The sequence below is a fragment of the Rhipicephalus microplus genome, chromosome 9 (assembly GCF_043290135.1).
Source record: "Rhipicephalus microplus isolate Deutch F79 chromosome 9, USDA_Rmic, whole genome shotgun sequence".
Lineage (NCBI taxonomy): Eukaryota > Metazoa > Arthropoda > Arachnida > Ixodida > Ixodidae > Rhipicephalus > Rhipicephalus microplus.
This window is the reverse complement of record NC_134708.1, coordinates 24,418,369-24,440,294: the sequence shown is the minus strand read 5'-3', so window position 1 is coordinate 24,440,294 and position 21,926 is coordinate 24,418,369. Positions and strand designations below refer to the sequence as shown.

General features: G+C 48.1%; 1 protein-coding gene across 1 annotated transcript in view; it reads right to left on the bottom strand.

Moving 5' to 3' along the window:
• Positions 1-250: 250 nt before the first annotated feature.
• The window catches only part of LOC119163610 (uncharacterized), a 154,362-nt gene continuing 132,686 nt past the window's right edge, over positions 251-21,926 (bottom strand). The window contains exons 4-6 of the mRNA XM_037415645.2: positions 4,392-4,561; positions 3,656-3,988; positions 251-2,044 (exon numbers count right to left, since the gene is read on the bottom strand). Coding sequence (XP_037271542.2) covers positions 1,313-2,044; positions 3,656-3,988; positions 4,392-4,561 — 1,235 coding nt within the window. The 3' untranslated portion in view covers positions 251-1,312. The remainder of the gene's footprint in view (positions 2,045-3,655; positions 3,989-4,391; positions 4,562-21,926) is intronic.

The following is a 21,926-nucleotide window of genomic DNA, read 5'->3' as shown; positions in this document are numbered from 1 at the left end:
GTGTTCACTGGAACCTCGACTATTGACTGGCACTATTCTCTGAGTATGTTCAAAGAGTGTTGCAGAGCCCCGTTTAATATGTGCAACTGCAGCAATGCGCGTAAATCCCGTAGCCTGAACCGATCGCATAGGCAAAAAAAAAAAAAAAATTAGGCCTCCCCACGGCAAATCTCTCTATTTCAGAAGTTTCTAGGTTGGCACTTATAAAATGCCCGAGTCAGGAAGGAGTCCTGAAATGATGCCAGAAACAAAGGCTGGGACTGTGTTTATTTCTGACGCCCTTTTTTGTGTGTGTTGGTTAAGCTTGAGCATGTTGAACACTAGTTCACCCACTCTACAAATAGGCAGAGTCCTTTCTAAACATCGGAAAGTAGCGAGCAAAAATGTTGAAGTCCTATGAAATATCAGTATGTCACAGAAAATTTTCAAGCTGTTAAAGAAACCTTCACTATAGAACAAGATTTGTCTTGACATAGTGAGACCTTTTGCAGTCTTCGGGGCTACGCACTAAGGCATCACTTTGCAGTTGCATACACATTATAATCGCGTGGGTCTCCATAACAGGATTAGGATGTTGCTGGTTGCTGGCGTATCTGACCTTGCGAAGTTTGCCATGACAGGTTTACAACTGCACGAATGTGCTCTTATTATTGACGCAAAGGTGTGGTCCCGAATGTCACAATGCACATATCCTTGTGTGAGCTATCTTAGTATATTTATAAGCCTCTGTCTCAATGCTTGAAGGAGCTCTGAGAGTAACAAAAACCTGCAGCTTCCTAACTGCAGATTTTCCGACACATCACGAAGTCCTCTTACAGCCAGTCTCACTGGCTCTTGAAGTTTTCTGTGCACACACCAACCTGGGACAGCTTTGGCTGCTATTCACACATTGTCCATGTGGCATGCTATAACATACCAGCCACAACTATATCCAAACTGTTTCATCTTTTTAAGCAGCGAAAACCTTGTGTAACGTTCAAAGAGCTAACACACTTTGGTCCACCATCTGTCGCGTGACACTTCTTCGACGATGTAGAAACCGAGCTAAGAAGCTGAGAGTTGTAACAGCCCGTCCACGCACGGACATCTTATCTAACCCTACAGCACAGCAAGCGTAAAGTACTGAATGCAGTTTTGTACATCCCTTGTGCTTGATTTTCACGGACACTCGCGACTCCAAAGTGCCTGCCCTAGGTCTAGGGTCAGAAAAATTCTTCCGTACGGCCACATTGTCTGTCACGGGTTGTCCAGGCAAGCAAGCACCAAGAAGTAAAGAGCAAACCGGCGCGTTGTCGCAAGCAGTGGAGAGACGCTATGAAATGGAGTCGTAGACGGAGTCACTGTCCATGTGCGACGTGCCGTAGCCGTCGTCGCCCGCTGGCTCAAAGTCCTTGGAGGCCTTGAAGGGAAGCACGTCCCTGGCCATCAGGTACCGTGGCGTTCTGGTTGCTCGAGGTCTCGGGATGGACTCGTAAATGTGGTCCGTCGTGGACGCGAACAGCCTGGTCGACGCGTTCGGTCCCACTGTCCGGAAGACTCCGAGCTTCTCGAACTCGTCGGCCGTCTCGGAGCCATCGCCGGAGACGTACTTTGGAGGCCCACTGGCCTTCTTCGCGGATGCCGACCTGTGCAGCGACCAGAGCTTCTTGAACGGGTTGCTGGAAGTCGAGGATGTGGATGACTTCTTAGATGACGTGGACATTTGTGACTTGAGCGTGGGGACGCCCGAAGACGGGGGAAGGTCGACGAACGAGCAGGCTGACTTCTTGCTCGCCGAAGACATGGACTTCTTGAGGACCGCTGTGCGGCCGCCGGGCACTTGTAGCTGGTGTTTTGGCACCACGTGATGCGCGACTTTGATCTCGCTGCGCCACTTGTCGGCTTCCTCGAGGCAGTGACGTAGCATACGGTTGTATAACTGGCTCGACTTGCCCATCTTGCGTGAGTCGCGCTCCGGTACGAAGGAGAAGGTGGAGCCCATGTCGATTTCGAGCAGAGTGGGCCGCCCTTCTTGGAGGCTGCAGGCGAGCACCACTTCTTGTTCCTGCACAGGACAGATAAGCAATGCGTGAGTCTTCTGCGGGTCTTCACAACTACAAATGTGCAGGAAAAAAACAAAAGCTTTCAGGTGCTGAACAATGGCACTCTATAACGACTGCACTGCGTTGGCGTGGTTGCATTCAAAGAAATCATCTTCCGCAGTGCACATCAAGCTTCCAACCAAACCCAAATCCTTTCTGTGGAACTGACCATCTTCTGAAACGTGCCTCCCTCATTCACTGTTCAAAACTAGCACTCATTGAATATGGGACATTGCAAGTGATTTACTGACTGGGTGATTTCTGTCCATTCGAGTGGTGTAAATAGTGATCTGGCTTGAACAAAATATGCACGACCTGAAGCAACGCGTTTCCGCGTAATCAAAGCCTGCTATGGCCTTAGCTTGTATATGCGTGGTACATATAAGAAACACGATGCAGGCGTAAAGAGAAAGCTAGGCACCGACCTTTTTCTTCACATAGGTGCAGTGTTTCTTATATCTACCACGCTAATACAAGCCAAGTTGATCGATTACTAACTCGTCCGAGCTTCAACAATCCTGCTATGGCCATCTGTCACTGCGCTTTGGCCGCAGTTTTTTCATAGTACGTGGTTGGTGAGTCAGTAGAAAACTGTTAATATTGATGTCACTAGCATTGTGGTCATATCGCTAAGTAGTAGCGCAGAAAGAGGTGACGCAGTGGCAAGCATAGAGTACTTCCTGCTTTTGGGTGGTTTTTACCTCAAGCACGCAAGCTGTCGGCAAAGCCCAATTACAAGAACCTCAAAAAAAGCAGTACGCGTTTTTATGCTTTTTTGCTCGTCTGAATCTATGGGCATCGACAAGGGGCGTTCCAAAGGAGCCATTTCCCGCTTCAAGTCACACCAACATGTGCTCCCACCGTAGCTACACCAGGGCTTCTCCATACCCAAGCCGCAATGCAACACGGGTTCGCACTAGGGTTACCAACAATTCCATGAAAGAGGTCGGGCCGGGGTAGGGAAGGGTACACTATCATAGGGAGCCATCGAAATAAGTATTCTTTATTGTGGTACCTTCCAGATTAATTGGTCCTTTGTTTTTGTGGCCTCTTGCAGAGGTACTTCAGCTGGCTACGCGCTGTTCGCTGCACTTCCTCTTGCTGGAGAACGTACTCGTAAAAGTAGTCGCACTTCTCGAGTAAGTTAAGCCGAAGCTCCTCGCAGCCACCGCAACATTGCCTAGTACGTGCGATTAAAGCTAACTTCCTGTTTCACAGCGTGACGCGCGTCGTCGGGCGTGCGTTGGATAATGCAAAAATTTGGAACTGCACTGTCCGGATCGAATCTGGGACATATAGCTCTCCCAAAAGGTATGATGTGGGACTCGGAACGCTGTATGAACAGTCGGGACGGTCCGTCACCATCCGAGACGGTTGTTAACCCTAGTTGACACCTCCCCCAAGACAAACTCCGGCCGACGCCCATGTCCGAATCAGGACAGTTTGTCATTTGCACGCGCTAAGCAGTCGAAGCGCAGAAGTAGTGACAGGTCACTGCACTGCTGTAAACGAAAAGCCTTACAGCTCCGTCGTGAAAAAAAAAAAAAAGGCTTCGCTTAAGGTCTGCAACGCACCTGCACGTGCTCGAGCCTGAGTATTCCGGTGAAGCCGGTGGGCGTGCGCATCAGCGGTCCGCACACGAGTCGCACGGTGAGCGGCACACGGGCGAAGCGGAGCAGCTGCGCCAGCGGGAACACGTGGTTCGGCGACCGGGACGAGCGCCGGGCCACGGAGTAGAACTTGCCGCGCGAGCCGAGCGGCACGAACACCACGTCGCCCGTGGCCGCGTGGCAGCACTTGGCGTAGCGGCACTCGGCCGGCGCAGGGCGCAGCATGCCCACGCACGTGGCACGGATGTTCACGTCCTCGTACACTCCCAGGAAGCCCAGGACCTGGCCGGGGAGAACCTGCAAAAGGAAATTGACAGGAATCGAAGTCGTGACGAATATGCTGCATTTACAGGCATGTATGGATACAGGCCAGGGGAAGGGGGATCTCCGTGAGTTAATCCCCTCCTCCCCACTATCCCCAATGGCTGCATGTGGGACGGTTATAGTTTGCTGATTCATTGGAACTGTGTTGATTCGTTGGGATAATGCCCATTGCGGTAAGGTTGGCTTGCAGAAGCTGGGCGATGCAAAACTTTAAATAAATTTAAAGTATTTCATACGTGTTCCCTGATACATGGTTTGTGGAGAGCGTCAACACTGCATATCAAGAAACCGAATGTTGTGCTTCTTTGCGAATTCTCAAAGTAGTGTCATTACTCTTTTCAAACTTTGATAAAAAGCTGATGTGCTCATTACACACCACGGTGCGGCTGTACTCGGCCCTCCCGGTCTCGTGGCTGTGTCCCAGCAGGCGGTAACCCTGCAGGGGCTCCCTGGCCAGGAAGTGGGACACCTGCGCCATGGCCACCTGTTCCAGGCAGTTGAAGTAGCCGGCCGTGTGGCCGTCATCCGAGATTATGGCGAACCAGCCTGCAACACAAAGAGCATAGTTGAATCTCGTTATAACGAAGTATAGCTTCGACACTGTAAGTTAATTCGTTATATTCGATATTCGTTGCGACAGTAAGAGAAAAAGTTGGAGGACGCTTGAGCTTCGCCTTCAAGAGACGTTATTCAAAACTCTGTCAAATTCCGCCATGTTGTCACATTCCGCCATTGATCGATGCTGATTGGCCTAGTGGCCTGCTGCGACCTCTCTGATTGGCCTAAAATGCCGCCATTACGAAATTTGACAATATGGTGGAATCAGACAGTGTCCAGAATAGCACCAAAGGTCGCGATATTGTTATCGGACTTAGCGCGCATGGCCTTCTGAACTGCTAACCCGTTTCAGTTTTCGGTGCATGCCTCCACCGTGCCGAACCAACGAATGCGCGCGTAACACTTGGCCGGTTCATTGAATGTCTATATTGCAAACACAGTTAGCGAGCTTTAATCCTATCCTTTTAATCCCTAATCACCCCCATCCCTTGTGAGCTACTGTTGAGGTGTCGCACGCTGATGCAGACAGCTATGGGGCTCAATTTTCTCTTCTTTTCCCTCTTATAACCACAATCACGCCGTAATTACTTTTGTGTGTGTGTGTGTAAATCAGCGAAGGCTTCAATACGCGTCTGTATAGGGCAATACGCAAACCTATGTGGCTGTTCACTTTAATAGCGGTTCTGCTGCTGATGATGATTAGTAATAATATGTGGGCTTTTACGTCCCAAAACCTCGATATGATTATGAGAGATGTGGAGGCCTCCGGAAAATTGGACCATCTTTAACGTGCACTGAGATCGCACGAGCACACGAACGTCTACCATATCGCCTCCGTCGAAATGCGACCGCCACATCCAGGAACCGACCCGCGAACGTCGCATCAGCAGCCGAGCGACGTCACAAATTATAGCGACCTGTGACTTCATGATGGCGTCTCCTGGTGACGTCATCAAGTGATAACTTAATTTTCCCGCCAACTTAAGTTGGCGGGAAAACACCCGCTACGATGATCTGGTGGATAACTCACTCGGCTGCTGAGCTGTAGGTCGCGGGATCGAATCTTGGCCGCGGCGGTCGCATTTTCGATGGAGGCTAAAATGCATGAGGCCCGTGTGCTTAATGTGCACCTTAAGGAATTCCACGTGGTCAGAATTTTCGGTGCCCTTCACTACGGCGTCTCTCGTGATCATGTGGTAGTTTTGGGACGTTACCCCCAACAATAATTATGATTAGGTTGCCGTGGAAAATGCAGCACACAAGAAAAGGGACAAACGACGCGCTGCTTGCGAGTGGATTGCTTATTCAGGAAAAACTTAAAACGCAGTTAAACCAGATACAGTCAGCGGAGTCTACGTAGAAAGATTCAACATACAAGCGTTCAGTGCGACGAGCTCACATGTCGTTCAAGAAAACTCCCAAGCATTTCCCCGAGGGTGAATATGGTTAAGTGCGAATGCACGGGGTGATGCTATGAGGGGGAGTAAAGTTAAAATCCGTTGGCGACGCTGATATCGGTGTCAGTAACGCGCCTTATATCCAGATGGTAGCGTTGCCTCCGGGACATCCATCGCACGACCCGCTCTCGGTGGGAGACTGAGAGAGAAGGCGGGCGCGCGAGAGAGAGGGGTGCGCGCGTAGCTGCAGCGAGCGAAGGGGTAGGGGGACTATCAGCGTCGCGCCCGTGGCTTATTCGGTAGAGCGTCGCGCTGCGGCCCGCCAAGTCCTCTTTCTTTTAAAGATAGAGAGAAGACTGCGGACGCCGCCGACGGCGGTGGATGGTTTGGAGTCACTTATAAAATGTAAAATGTCATCTTTGCCTCGGGCAGATTAATAGATGGTGTCTAATGCAATATAGCCTCTGCAGCACGATAAAGAAGGTCTGTATTATCTTCCTCTACGTGGACCCATTATGTCTGTACATCGTGGTTGTTTGCTCAAACAAAGCCTTATAGCTTCCTTCTTTGTACTCCTTGCAGTGTAACTTTTTTTTTACCGATTGTGGTATTTCAGGGTGACCTACGTCATCACAATATGATAGTCGGCATCACTTATTTCGACGCCGACGCTAACTCTTCGCGCTTGGTGGTGGCTTTCGTCTTGAATTCGTATAGGTCACTTGAAAGGGGCGGAACTCTTTTGTAATATGGCTGCGCCATTGGCGACTCATGTGCATTTCCAAGGGAGATGCATAAGGTGAGTCGACTAAAGTGACCCGACAAGACGTTTAAAGGCGTATGTGTATCAACTTGTATACATATCCCTCTACCCACGCGTCATCGCACGCCTGGCGAAATGGGGCGGGTGTCTTCCTCCCGGGTGCATACCCGGCTGTGGCCGGTCGCACTCTATTTTCACGTCCGCCCCCTGCGGGGGTCGTCTCGCCTCGCACGCTGCCAGGTGATGACGAGCTGCCGGGTCAAGACTGCCCCGTCGCTGACCGAAAGCGAAGATGACGGCTTTGCGCCCCGCCAGGGCCAGTGTTGCGAAAGGAGAGGAGTGGGGAAGGGGAGAAGCAAAGGAGAACGTGTACTACCGTATATTCCGCTGTGTAAGGACTCTTTCCCGGTGTGCAGTTTCTTCATCCGCGTTCTTTTAGACTGTTGACGCCAATTGTTATCTCGCAGCCTTTACAAAGGCTTGGGCAGTATCGCGATGCAAGAGTATCGGGGCAGTATCTTAGAGATACTTCTTGTGTATCGAAGTACGTAAACATTAGTCGTATCACAGAAGTGAAATACATTTACAATGCAGCGATGATATCGCAATACTGTGCAGACCACGCGTATGTCATTACCTCCCCCATCACACCTCCACTTTGTTTTGCGTTCGGATTCTGGGTCATTGGCCAAGACCATCCTCAGCCCAGAAGGCTTTGAAAGCTTTGCTGAGCTTTTTGCGGACAACTGACCTCAGAGACAGACTTTAGTACTCTTTGATGTTGCCTTTCCTCTGTCGCTATTTTTTTGTTATTTCTCTTTCTCTCTTCGCAACGTTTCTTTTTGTCATCTTTTATCCCCTCCACCCCGGTTTCCCCAGCACAGGGTAGCCAGCCGGTCTAAGAACTGGCTAACCTCCTTGTCCTTCCGCATAAACTTTCCTACTTCTCCTCTTTTGCGTTCAAAATCACCCTGAGTTAAGTGGCAAATTTTCTTCAAATCTGAAGAGCTTGACCTTGCGAGCTGCAGAAGTACATGCACCGAACCAATAAGACGCGCGCGGCGAGCCGTCATCATCGGCGGTCATCAATCACGGTTTTCCAAGATTTAAAGATGGAGCCACTTCGGCTTCTGAACGGTCAGAATACGCGAAAGCGGAAATGTTTCATTAGCTAGATGTGAGAAGAGATGTCGGCATACCTCGAATGCCGGATGTCTTATGCGTCGATGTTGTGGTGGGAAGAGAAGGGGGGGGGGGGGAGTGCAAGAAGAGGCGGCTGCCCACACCCCACCCGCTGGAAATTTAAGATATTCTTTATGCAGTATCACTGAGCTACACTGCTTCGTTAGCAAACTCCGGTCCCGTACACCCATGTGAAACACGCTTCATAACAGCAAGCCGACTTAGCACGTTGTGCATTATGAATGTAATAATAATAGCTGTGATTTAACGTCCCGAAAACGCAATATGGGGATGAGAGACTCCGTATTGGTGGGCTCCGGAAATTTCGACCACCCGGCGTTCTCTAACGTGCACTTGAAATCAAAGCACACGGACCTCAATCATTTTCACTTCCATCGAAATTGTGGCCACCGCGGTTCGATCCCGAGACCTGTATGGATAAGAAGACGAGGTCTTGCCAGTCATGCCATGGCCAGGGTGTACTTTCTCGCTACATTTCCGCCACCAATATCCTAACCGCTTCTCATTTCTATCGCGGGCGTGTTTAGCTTTCCGTTGTTTTACCTAGAACCCGTATAACTTACTCATGAATCGACTCACTCAGACTCAGGTCGAGCCGTGAGTCCAAGTCATAGCGAGTCTTTGTAATGCATCTTGCTGAGTTTGACTCCGAGTGAGTCTGGTTGGAAAAAAAAAAAACGCGAGTGTGAGTCCAGTTTGGGAAAAAAATTTGACAAGTCAGAATGAGCCGTAAACGCGAAGTATATTTCACGAGTGAGCTTCACAATGTTTCGCCGACCTATGCTAAAACCGCGCGGAGCAACACCTCGTGTTTTCTTTACGGACTACTTGCCTAGCCTTCACAGCGTTGCACCTGATGTATGAAACGGAGTATAGGTTAGTGCCCAAACATATACCCGGGCTTAAACAGCGGAAAATGCGGTGCACCGGGGAGGCCGCGGCGATATGCGGAAGTTGGTCGAAGGCGACGATGCTCGCGCGCATTACGGCGACGCCCACCGCGCAGTCGTCCTGGCCGCCGTCTAGCGGCAGGCGGGGGAGGCAGAAACGGCCCTCCATCTTCAAAGCGGCGACCTTCCCGCACAACGGCAACTGTGGAGTCCGTTCACTGGGAGGCCCGCCCCGGGCATAGAAATATCTATATTAGACTGCTTTGGAAGGTATATATTCTCGGACCGTGGCCTTCTCCGGGCATTGTGTGCGCGTGCTTTGTGCACTTTTCTTTCTGCCTTCTTGTTTCGTGAAACAGCCTCAAAGAACTGAAACTGCCTCTCTCCCTATAGCAATTTAACGTAATTTTTTTTTTTCAACCTTGGACATCAGAGGCAGAGGCGTTGGCGGAAATACTTTTGAGGGTGGACGGTTTTCTTCCTTAATGGGCGCGTGTTTGCATGTGTGTGCCTATACATGCACGTACAGTATTCAAAAAAGAATTCCGGGGAGGGAGGTGGTAGCCTCAAAGAACTGACACTGTGCATCTACCTTTTCTCCAACGCCAGTTTCACGTTGGTGATGTTTTCAACCTCAGGCCGGGGGGGGGGGGGGGGGGGGGGGGTTGGAGAAGTCCAGCATCTCTTTACGCATGATCTTGTGTGTGGGCGTATTTGTGCAGATACCACACGCAACAAAAAAACAATTTTTTGGGGGGGGGCTCAAATCGAAGGCCACTCCGCTGACGGCTCTACCGGCTTGAACGTAAGCTTATTTTTTCAACCACCTACATATCAGCGGACTTGTTGGTTTCTCGGTTTTCTCCTCGATCCGCATTTTCTAGCAACTGTTATCAGTGTAAGTCACTCGGCACTTTCGACCTCATAGAAATGGAGTGGCGTCGCTATAAGCGCATGCTTCAAAACCACGATGTGATCACGAGGGACGCCGCAGTGGAGGGCTTCGCAAAATTTGGACCTGCTGGTGTTCTCTAACGTGTTCAGACATCACACAGTACACGGGCCTCCACAGTTTCGCCTCCATCGAAACGAGACCACTGCGGCTGGAATCGAACCCACGACCTTCAGGTCAGCAGTCGAGCACTGTATCCGCTGCAACATCGCGGCGGATCCCGTATGGTGGTCTCAATATGACTAGTGTTGGTCGAGTGTTGGCTGTTGTTGGCCGATGACTGGCTAGTGCTGCCTATTACTGGCTGGATGATGTATATTTAACTCCACTGGCGGATCCAGAGGAGAGGGGGGGTGTAGGGGGGTGAAAGGCGTCGTTGGATAGTTAAATGTTTTTTTTTATTTGGCGTAATGAATACGAGAGAAATATGACTGCGTAAACTTGCACACTGCGCAACATAATCAATATGTCTATAACTGTTTTTATAATTTTTAATTGCCAACGCACCACCGATATGTTTGGAAACATGGGGGTTAAGCATGAATCTGTCGTGCCTCGATCGTATCCTGAAGTATTGCCATCGCGCTGTTTGCCGAAATTTATCAGTAGATGATATTTTTATTTTCCTTACGCTTTAAACATTACGGAGTTTCAGATAAAAGTCGCACGCTTCTGTCTAAACACTCCTGAATTACATTTGCAGCATTTAAACTAAGCCACAGTAAGACAAATTGTGTAAAAAAAAATCGGCTCTTGTGGGAAAGTCGAACTTGAGGTGTGCGTTGAGTGGCATCATGAAGATATGCGCGCAGCTCTTGTTTCCGATAGAACAACAGTCACTGTTTTCCCCGTGGATTGGCTCTGCTAGCTGCCGTGAAGTATTCTGTGCGGCGCCTAATGTCTTGGTTTTAGCGAGGGACGGCGCACTGCTCTCCCATAGTTGAGTACGAAGCACTCGAAATCGTTAAACACTTTTTCTAAATATATAGGTTGAGCCCCAAGGAACGGCTTTCAGCTCTCCCATAGTAGAAATACCACGTACTCTAAATCGTTAACCACTTTTTCTAAACACACATATTAGCGGTTCTTTCTGACTGGGACGGCTTCCTGCCCTCCTATAGTAGAGTACCGCGTACTCTACTACTCTAACGTACTCTAACACTACGTACTCTAACTACTACGTACTCTAACACTTGCGTAAACGTCAAAGTCGTTTGTTCTCATTAGCTTAGTCAAGTGGGAGACCCAAGGGACGGCTTTCAGCTCCCCCATAGTAGAGTACCTATAGTACTCTAAATCATTACCCACTTTTTAAACCACACCAATCGTTAACAACAACGCTTTTCTAAACACACATTCTTTCATGTTTGGGACGGCTCTCTGTTCCCCCATAGTAGAGTACGAAGTAGTCTAAATTGTTAAACACTTGTTCTAAACACGCATTCACAGGACCGTGCGGGCACCTGCGCGTCTTTGGGCAGCTGTCTGCGGTACCATAGTAGAGTACATCGTACTCTTAGTCGTCAAGCATTTGTTCCAAACACATTAACAGTCTGTGTTCACTTTTTCTAAACGCACTAGTGCTCACACATGTCGTTGTGCATCAAAGTGATGGTGATAATGCTCCTTGGATTAGTGGCGCCTTCACACCTCTTCATACACCACCAACTATGGGCCGGCACCACAATAGCCAAGCTTCGCACAGTGGGAGACCAGGTGGGCCGTAGGGCCCTCCGGGTTTCCAACAAGCGGAGCGGATTACGAAGCAGGGATGCATTGGGGCTTCTCCCATGCTTTCGTAATGTGTAGAATACTCCACTCGGCTCCCTACTTGCACCTACGCAAACACGGTGATGACCAACACGAGGTGATCCATCGAAAAGTCATCGAGCGGGCTCGACCTCCCTATCACCACGTCCAACCAGATACTTCTGGCCCTAATTATTGCCGGGAACTTAGAGAAGCCCACCCCGTCAGCCAATACACGCGTCTTGCACAGACCCATTCCGATCGTCACCTCTTGGACCGGCTACACATCAAACATGACTACTGCATTGAGGAAAGGGTGAGAGTGCCAGAGCGTCGAAGACGTGCCCTCCGGGTCCGACTCCTTCCTCGCAGCATGTCTAGAGAAGGCCACAGCGGTCGCCACCAGGCGCGCGCAGAAGCGTTGCAGTGTATATTGCAGTGACGATTTGGTCAACAGAAACACTTGTGCTGCGTGGGCGTTGCCAGCCCACACCACGGGGGGTGGTATATGGCAGCAGTCGTACACAACGCAAGCACCGTAAACGGGCTCACTTCCAAAACCTACAGTGCAACACACGTGGAGGAGACCTGTACATATCACGGACTCGTGGTGGGCCTGTCGGAACTATGAGCTATAGTATGGGCCCCTCCCGCTTGCTCAGCGCAATCTGGAACCTATAGCTGCCAATACGTTGATCCAACTGAGCGTAATCGGGTTTGGGCACCCGGTCACCAAGGATTCAAGGGAAACGAACAGGCCGATCAGGCCACCCGCGCTCTCTCTTCCCGGGCCATCATCTCCCTTTCTTTGGCAATCAGATAATTCGGCCCTTGAACAATGGCCATTGAACGATTTCCTGCCATGTCCTCCTAGATGGCAGGCGTACTTGGTTTAACTGGTCCCCGCTAGATGGCACGACCTGTCCGGTTTAACCAGGCCAAAATTGAACTTTTGAAGCACTTGCGCCATTCTCCAAAGTAACGTCCGGTGCTTCCTTTTTTCCATGAATCAAACTAACGAACAAACAATTTTTTACGTCTCTTGGTGCACGAAAAGTTTTTTATTTAGTGCAGCTAGTTTGATTACTAGTGATTAATCGTAGGCGGTAAGTCTGACGTTATCGGGATCATTTTGCGAATGTCCTACTCACGGCACATGTGTTCTCGCGCATTTACATTAATTTCTCGGTAAGTACGGCACTGCTCTTGATAATATTGTCATTTTAGACGTTGTCATACATTGAGCTTTCACTTTTTACTTAAATTGTTGTTTGACTGTAGTGCGTCTTTAAGGGCGATCGCTTGTCCATCCACGGTGTCCGTTGTCACGGCTATAGTCTGAACATATGTGAGGCTAAAAAAGGACTAATATTCTTAAAACACGTAAAAAACAGTAAAAGAATATGAATCACAACTGTGACAGAAACATATAGAACAAGAGCACAAACCCAAGAGCACAAACCATTTATACTAATCGGCCATTTCAACGTACACAATATGAATCACAGGACCTAGTACCTAGCTTTGTGGACGACTATACTTATGTTGTGTCAACGTGGGTTCACGCGAAGAGGAGACAGGTTTCCGAAGAGCGAGCGGCGTTTATTGCACCATGTCTATCGTCACGTGTCCCGGTTCCGGAAAGCCACGGGCGGGTTGCGAAGCCCGCATTTTATCTGTTTCGCGAGCCTGCGCATTATCGACCTGAAGAATCAACTGCGGCGCTCCGCGGGACACCACACTTCATGTCACTTTAATTTTATGTCACTGAATTTACATTACATGGGGCAACGCCAGGGTAACGTACGGCTACTCACCCGTACGATACCCGGAGCTTCGCCTACTTGTCTTAGGCGCTTCTGTAAAAAAAAATGCGCATATAAACGCGTTTCAGACCACACACTCATTTTTATTTTGCCATAGATGGAAACGAACGCGTTCTCGCCCTCGAAATGCAATGTCGACGCAGACAACGAGCTACACCGGAGATGTAGCCGCAGCGAGCGGTGGCTCAACGGCAACGCTAACAACAGCTACGCAGACATGTATAATTGTAAAGCTAACTTTCCTGCTATGCCGTTTGCGCGACTGATGGCGGTTGATCACTTTCCGCAAACAATGTGCTGAAGCGCAGTCTGCTTGCACTATGACATGGAAAATGTAGGATCAGCTCTCTTGACATAAATGCGCATACTAGACGAGCCTCAGCATGTTCAACTAGGACACCCCCTCCAGGAGGTGTCCAGCAGGACAGGTGCCGCCATTAGCTGGGCAAATATGTAGTGCAGGGATGCGCACTCGTCATCATACACTTCGGCCAGATGAGTGAATCTATTTAAACTCTCAGCAATCACGTCGTTCCTGTGAGAGTGTAAGGGGAAGAGGCCGCAGCTGGTACCATTCCAGGTCACCGACGTTAGGACGGGCTAAAGTATCTTTGATAATGGCGTTCGCCTTCGACTCGACTGAGACGGATGCATAAGCTGCCCTGTGAGTTTCTACTCAACTAACTGAAACACTAAGCATATTGTTAAACGTTCGTTGTTAATCTAGAAGCTAGAAGTTTGTTGTTACTACTCAAAACATTACGTTTGGCTGAACTGCAATGCCAAAACTTCTGGCTAAGTTGACCAGTACTTTCAAGTTTCCTACTTAAAACCAGAGACACGAGCGGGTGCCTCTTCGGCAAAGGCCAACTGTCGGATGCATTAGAGCAGTGAGTAACAAAAGTCGTAATGCTTGGCCCTTATCGTCGTGAAATATAGAGGTATTCTAGTTATTTACTCGGGACGGCTCAGTGCTCTCCCATAGTCGAGTACGAAGTACTCGAAATCGTTCAACAAATTTTCTAAACCAAATATAGTTTTCCCGTGTGTAACTACTACACTACAATAATCCTATTCTAAGTACAGAGGTCTGCCTGGTCTTGATAGGCTGCTGTCTCAGTTGATGTCAGAAGGAACGCCATGTAAAGATGTCAATACGTAAAATGTGCATATTCGTGCTTTATTTGTGCTTTTTGTTTACCATGTAGTGTGCATGGGTCTTAAGACAAATTTTTGTGCGTATGTGTGTGACATCGATCGCAAATGTTGCTTTTGTGTCATTACATATTTTATGTCTATGTGAATGAAGTCATATTGAAATCCTCGTTAACGTGCTTCTAGCAAGAAAAAAAACGTTGTGTTGAAATGTTAGTTATGTTAACCGTCTGCGTTTTTTTCTAAACACACAGCTGTCAAAGTACTACCGGGACAGCCTAGCGCCCTCCCATAGTAGAGTGCATATATAGCACTCTAACGCGTTCTCAGTTTGTTCTAAACACCCGTACGTTATCGGCGCGTAACATTATTTAAGAGAAAATTCAATTGACTACCATTGTAATTAACGAATGTAAATGAAATATTGCGATCCACAGGTACGGTTACGGCACCTGGTGGAGCAGATCGCAACCATGCCCTTCTTTTTACGTGGTCTCTGGGATCAGCTTCGACAGCGCATGAGACACGAAGTCAAACTAAGGAATATGCAAAGATGCACCAATGCCGACGTGCGAGTGCTCCTATCAGACTTCTAAAGCAATGCTTAGGGTGGCCTACAGAAATTTTTTAGGGGCTAAGGTGCTAAAGGTAGGGGTCGTTCCCTCCTCTGTAGTAGTAGTATGTACGTAGCCACCTCTAGTTTGTGAATTACTCAACAGATGGCGCTGTATGTATATGCCCCCTTGAAAATATCGCTAGATGACGTTCGAGATTGTTCTGTAGTTGACGATTTCGTAAAGTTGATGAACGGACGGACGGACAGATGGACGGACGCTTCGCCCCACTCATCATCATTCACTCCGTGGATATGCTGCGTCTTTTCGTTCACATACACACGTACGTTTGGGCTATAGCAACGGTTTTCTATATACAACGGCAATGGAGAGCGAGAGTCGACGACAAAGCTAAGTCCAAAGGTCCATAATGTGAATGCGTTGAATTCACCCACCAGTATAATGGGTTTGCGCTTCTAGTTTGTTTCATACTGTTCATTCACAGTTATAATTATTAATAATCTATTGTAAAACCTTTCCTTTTTTTTTTTTTGCTGCACATTCACTTATCTCCACGTGACACAGCGGGCGGACATGCCTCGGCTCTAAGATGCTTCGCCCCTGAAAGGGGGCTTTTGCCTTCAAGCCATTTTAGGAGCATGCGCAGGGCATAAGGATTCTTACAATATTTACTAAAGAGACAATAATATCTGCGGTTTTACGTTCCGAAACCACGATATGATTATGAGGGACGCCGTATTTGAGAGCTCAAAGCATTTTTACCATCTGGTGTTCTTTAACGAGCACCGTGACATCGCACAGTACAGGAATCCGTTTCGCCTCCATTCAAATACGAGCACCACGGCCGGTATCGAACCAGCGACCTTCGGGTCAGCAGCTCAGCACCGTATAGCCACTACAGCACCACAGAGGACTATTTACTAAAGAGAACTCAGGCACCAGCATCAATAGGAGATGCGACGCATGGCACTTCGGCTATAGCGTGCGAATGGTGGGTATAGAACAAGAAGAGAAATCTGGGCTATAGTTGGTAATAGTTCAGTTTTTTTTTTTGATAACTCACAGCGCAGGAAAGACCAAGACGCCCCGTCGTGGTGGTCTAGTGGCTAAGGTACTCGGCTGCTGATCCGCAGGTCGCGGGATCGAATCATTGCTGCGGCGGCTGCATTTCCGATGGAGGCGGAAATGTTGTAGACCCGTGTGCTCAGATTTGGTTGCACGGTAAAGAACACCAGGTGGTCGAAATTTTTCGGAGCCCTCCACTACGGCGTCTCTCATAATCGTATGGTGGTTTCGGGACGTTAAACCCCACGTATTAATTAAAAAAATGAAGACGCAGACCAAGGATGAGAAAACGCGAGCGCTGGCTTTCAACTAAAGTTTATTAAACGGAAAGACATGAACATATACACAGGTCAACCAGCTTCGACAGAGCAACTGCGCATGTGGAACAGAGCGATTCAAGGGACATTTTTTTTTTCAGGACACGTGCACCCATGCGCGGCAAAAAACAAAAACATCCCTACAAAAAACCGGTCATACAAAAAAAAAAAAACAGACGTGTGAAGCATCCTAAGAAAAGTGACACTTATAGAAATTGCACTTCCTTTTCGCTAAGGCAGTTTCTCTGTCGAAGCTGGTTGACCTGTGTTTATATACCTGCCTTTTCTTTTAATACACTTTAGTTGAGAGTCAGCGCTCGTGTTGTCTTATCCTTTGTCTGCGTCTTCGTCTTTCTTGCGCTCTGAGTTATTGAAAAAAAAAAAAAAGATGGGTACGGTACACGGATTTGTCTAAGTTTTGTTGTTTCAGCTACGTTTGGCTCCGAGTCGTCTGCAACCCCTTTGTAACCATGCAGACGAAGTTCAGCAAACGTTCAGCTATATCACTTCACCACCTCCGCCCTTTTCGCACACCAATTCAAATCGCCTCACGAAGTTCGCAGCGATTTATTCTTTTATTCGAAACGAAAGACACGACAATAAACAAAACCACAAGTTTGTTCGAAAGCTGCACACTCGAAGATCAGGAAAATCTGTGTACTATTCGCATTTCCCATTGTGGCTGAACTGGATGTATGTATGGATGGATGTGGCTGTACCCTTTAGATCGGGCGGCGGCTAACGCCACCTAGCCGTAATACTTAGTGAACTAACCATTAGATTTATCTTTTTTTTCCCTTTAACTAGTCAGGTTGAGGATTCGTTCTTTGCAGTGCAGTGTTTAATTTTCACTCGTGCCTTGACTTTAGCCACCAATCAGATAACCTCCTTCTAGTAAGTCTACCCGCTTAAAGTCTATTTTGCCCTCCCTGTCCCTAAACCCCAGTGCTTTGAAAAACTCTGCGCCATCATCCTGAACTATAGGGTGAATCCCTTTACAGAACATTATCAAATGTTAGACAGGTCCTCTCCACACGCACTGCATACTGGGTCTACCCCTTCGTATTTGGCCCGATATGTCTTGGTTCGCAATACTCCCGTCCTGGCCTCAAACAGTAGAGAACTACCCCGAGTATTATCATAGATCCTTTCCTTGGCAATTTCCTGCTTAAAAGTTCGATAGATCTCTAGTGCGGACTTCTTACTGATCATGCCAATTCTCCACATCGCTGTCGCTGCGCCAGAGTTCCCTCTGGTGAATATCGTAGCAAACTATGAAATGTGGTAACCCGCGGGGGGGGCTTTTATCAGTTCGGTTGCGAGAAATTGCGATGGACGGGAGGGAGACGTTACATTCGCATCCCATAAAGATGTCAAAATAAACATAAGCGATACAGAATAACAAAACATAAAAATGATGGTGAGGCGCAGAAACGGAAACGAAGATGGACGGAACGTGAGAGTCGGTCCTGGTTCGCGCTGATGAGCGCCGCTCGGTAACAATGGCGAGAAAGTCCGTGACATGCATACATCTCACCATTTTGCTCTTTCATTTTCTCTATTTTTTTTGTTTTTGTGCGCATTGGCGCATAAGGTACATCAAGGGTCAAGGAATTTTCGTGTCCATCATGGGAAAAGCTAGTAATAATGATAAAGAAAAAAAAAAAGACTCGTTGATGACTCGAGCCGGCCATATGCCACGCACGTCATCTACGTGCTTTGATTTGGTAAATTTTTGCCTGTGTGTTTTCAAGTAAAACAGAACTAACTTCAAAAGGCATACACCAATGAAAGCGACCTCGCTTCATGTTTGTGGGTTTGATGATACTCCGTCATATTGAAACAAAAAGCTTCCGCGGTCCTTGGCCTACACGGACGGATTGCCGGACGAGCGTTGAGTCGAGCTGACCATCCTAAAACGCAATAATGTCTGTTGCACGAGGAAGTCCGGAATTATCACTAACGTTGCAAACCCTTAATGCCTTAGCGCATTAAGAATACTATCGGTGAAAAGAGCAGCTATATAAAAAGTAATGAAGTGTGCTGAAAGGACATGCGATGTCCCAGGCAGCCGTGGCTATACCATGACCGTTGAACGTGAACCGGATTTCGCTATAGTGATCCCTGCAGGAAACTGTATGTGTTTGTTTACGATTCAAAATAAGTACACATTCTATAAAAAGTTGAAACTTTCTGAGTGTATTTCTATGACCCAACAATGATCGACGTCTTCCTTGTTTACGTTTTCTTTTTTTCTCTAAAGGAAACAACAGCAAAACAAACATGGTGGAACGCGTCAACGAATAATTACAATCAAATAAGCGTCTCTGTCATGGTGGCCGTGGCGTGCTTCTAGCTTTGGAATCGCTTCTCGGTGCCTGCAGACCACAAAGGCTTATGTTATTCGTGTTGTGTTTCTGTTAAATGAGTATGGACACGAGCTTTAAATATTTTCGGATTGTTGATCGAAATAAATACACTATAGTGTCAAGAACCCTAAAAAAAAGGGGGGTATTTCGGGAGCTGGGAATGCACCGCATGTATATATAATACCGCTGCCTTTAAAATAAACGGTTTTGATATCGAGTAGGGTGGCTTTTCAGCGACGTGTCATTGCAGTGTGGCGTCACTTGGAGACAGCAACTGGCGGTGTACTAGCGGCAAATTTGTCGTCTGATCTTGGTGTATAAGTAAATAACGATGAGTACATTCTCGACCGGCGACCTCAACAGTGGCTTCTGTGATTTACGCTGCACGCGGGACGCATAGTTCTCAAACTCAACAAAACTGTATTGACTCGCTAGGGACAATGCCCATTGCGGTGGGGCTGGCTTGCGGATACTCAGCGACGAAAACTTCAAAATCAAAGTAAAGTGTTCTACTCGTGTTGCCTGGCTGCGGTGTGTGGAGAGTTCAAGGGTTCAAGGTTTCTTTCTTAATTGAATGGTCTCTACGCTTGGAGGAAGAATGCATAACTTCTCAGGCAGTACGCCTTAATTCTCTTTACTGAAGGAAGAAAAAAATGAATAAAGTGGACACACACAAACACGCACACACACACAATGTCGTTATGTCTAAACTCACGATGCCGCAATGAATAAATATATACGGTACATTGGGCCGGACGACCACGTTGCTGGAATAACGGTTGACCCATTGGTGTGGGCGAGGTGATTCTTGTCGCAATAGATGATCGTCATTCAGGGCGCGCTCTCACATCACATGCGCAGCACGATTGCGGTTCAACTCCATGGCGTCCGCGCTGCGAACGTAGGCATTTCGAAACACCGCGGAATGTGAACGACGTGCTGCACAGCTTAGAACTCCTCGCGTCACCCGCACTGCTTTGTTTTTTAGTTGTATATTTCGGATCTTTCTTTTTTTTATGAAATCTTCTACATCGGACGCTGCGTTCCTCTGCTGTCCCCCGACGTGGAAGAGCGGGGGGCGAGGTAGAAGCGTTAGGCAACAAAATGACCTTTTAGCGCCGCCTGAGCGGCGTCTATAGCGGTTCACTTTCGCGCCATTCCGTGCGCTCAATGCGCGCGCCCGCCCGCAGATGGAGCTCGCGTGGCGCTATAGCGAGCGAACCAATAACGACTCGAAAGCGGTTCGCTAGCCGAGCTTGTCCGGCGCGAAAGTTTAGCCGAGTGCGGCACGATCATCCGGGAGACGCGAGAGTTCAGGCGAAGAATGGAGCGCGCGGGAGAAATTGAAAGCTTCGAACAATTACGCGAGGGGACTCGGTCGCCGGTGCGAAAGCGAGACAATGACGCGTAAAAGAGAGAAGCAACGCGCCTTGCTTGGGTTCGTAGACGGCGATCACTAGCTCCCCCTCCCCCATCATCTCTCTAATGATTCCTTTGGTGTACCATGCACTGCGCCTCGAGTTACTTGTACCGTATATTTCGGTGCAGTATTGGCGGCGCCACTCTTGAACAAAGGGACGTGTGACGCGGCAGGACGGAACGGAAACCGGAGGTGCGGGGGGGGGGGGGGGGGGAGTTTAAAAAATTTGAGCTTAAGCAAGATTATAGAAAGTAAGCAACGTGGAATAGGTAAGCTTTCTTTAGGAGCTCGTGGGAATAAACCAAATCAGGGAGTACAAGGCGATATGGGATGGACACCATTTGAGGGCAGAGAAGCTAGCAGCAATATAAAATTTGAGAAGCGATTGAGAGAAATGGAGGAGGAGCGTTGGGCTAGGGAGGTTTTCAGCTACTTGTACATGAAAAATGTCGATACAAAATGGAGGAAGCGAACCAGGAAATTGACTGGTAAATACTTAGAAAACAGCAGGTGGCCAAACCAAAAAGAACTATCGGTTAAAAAGAAAGTGAAGGAAACGGAGACTGACATGTGGAGAATGTTCATGATTAAGAAGTCCGCACTAGAGATCTATCGAACTTTTAAGCAGGAAATTGCCAAGGAAAGGATCTATGGTAATACTCGGGGTAGTTCTCCACTGTTTGAGGCCAAAACGGGAGTATTGCGAACAAATGCATATCGGGCCAAATACGAAGGGCTAGACACGGTATGCAGTGCGTGTGGAGAGGAAAAAGAAACTGCCGAACACTTGATAATGTTCTGTAAAGGGCTTCACCCTGTAGTTCAGGTCGATGGCGCAGAGTTTTTCAAAGTACTTGGGTTTAGGGACAGTGAGGGCAAAATAGACTTTAAGCGGTTAGAATTAACTAGAAGGAGGTTATCTGATTGGTGGCTAAAGTCAAGGCACGAGTGAAAATTGAACCCTTCGCTGCAAAGTACGAATCCTCAACCTCACTATTAAAAAAAAAATCTAGTTTTTGGTTCATTAAGTATAACGGCTTGGTGGCTCTAGCCACCGCCCAATCTAAAGGGTACAGCCATATCCATCCATCCATCCATTCATTGAGATCACCAGGAGAGGCCTTTATCCTGGAAGGGACATACTACAGGCTGAAAATGATGGTTATGAACTTATGATGATTAATGTGATGATTTCACCTGTAGGTGGCGGGAGGGGGGACGGGCGGCGCTGTGATGAAACCTCACTGTCCGCCCTTATACAGAACCCTGCGCACGATTGTCTTCGTAACGCAATGCTTTCGTTGGAAAATGATTCATTAACGATGCGTCAAAGACGCGCTTAGTTTTTCAGAAGGTGATTTGGAAGCCAGGAAAACGTATAGCTTAGGCAAATCAATGTCGTAACCGCCATTTTCACGCTGGCTGAACCGTTACATTACGTTCATTCAACGTTCATTACAGCCCACAAAGGCACTAGAGGTAGTTACTTGAGCGGTGCATGTAGAAAACTACATTGGTACAGCGCGATCCATTAAAATCAAACCAAATGCCGGGTTTGTGCATCTCTTCTTGTTTTTGTACTGCCTCTGTGATTGGCCTCATCTTTGACTAATTGGGGATGTTATGTGACGACGCCACGTTAAGCGATGCCACAGTGGCCTCATGATGGCGT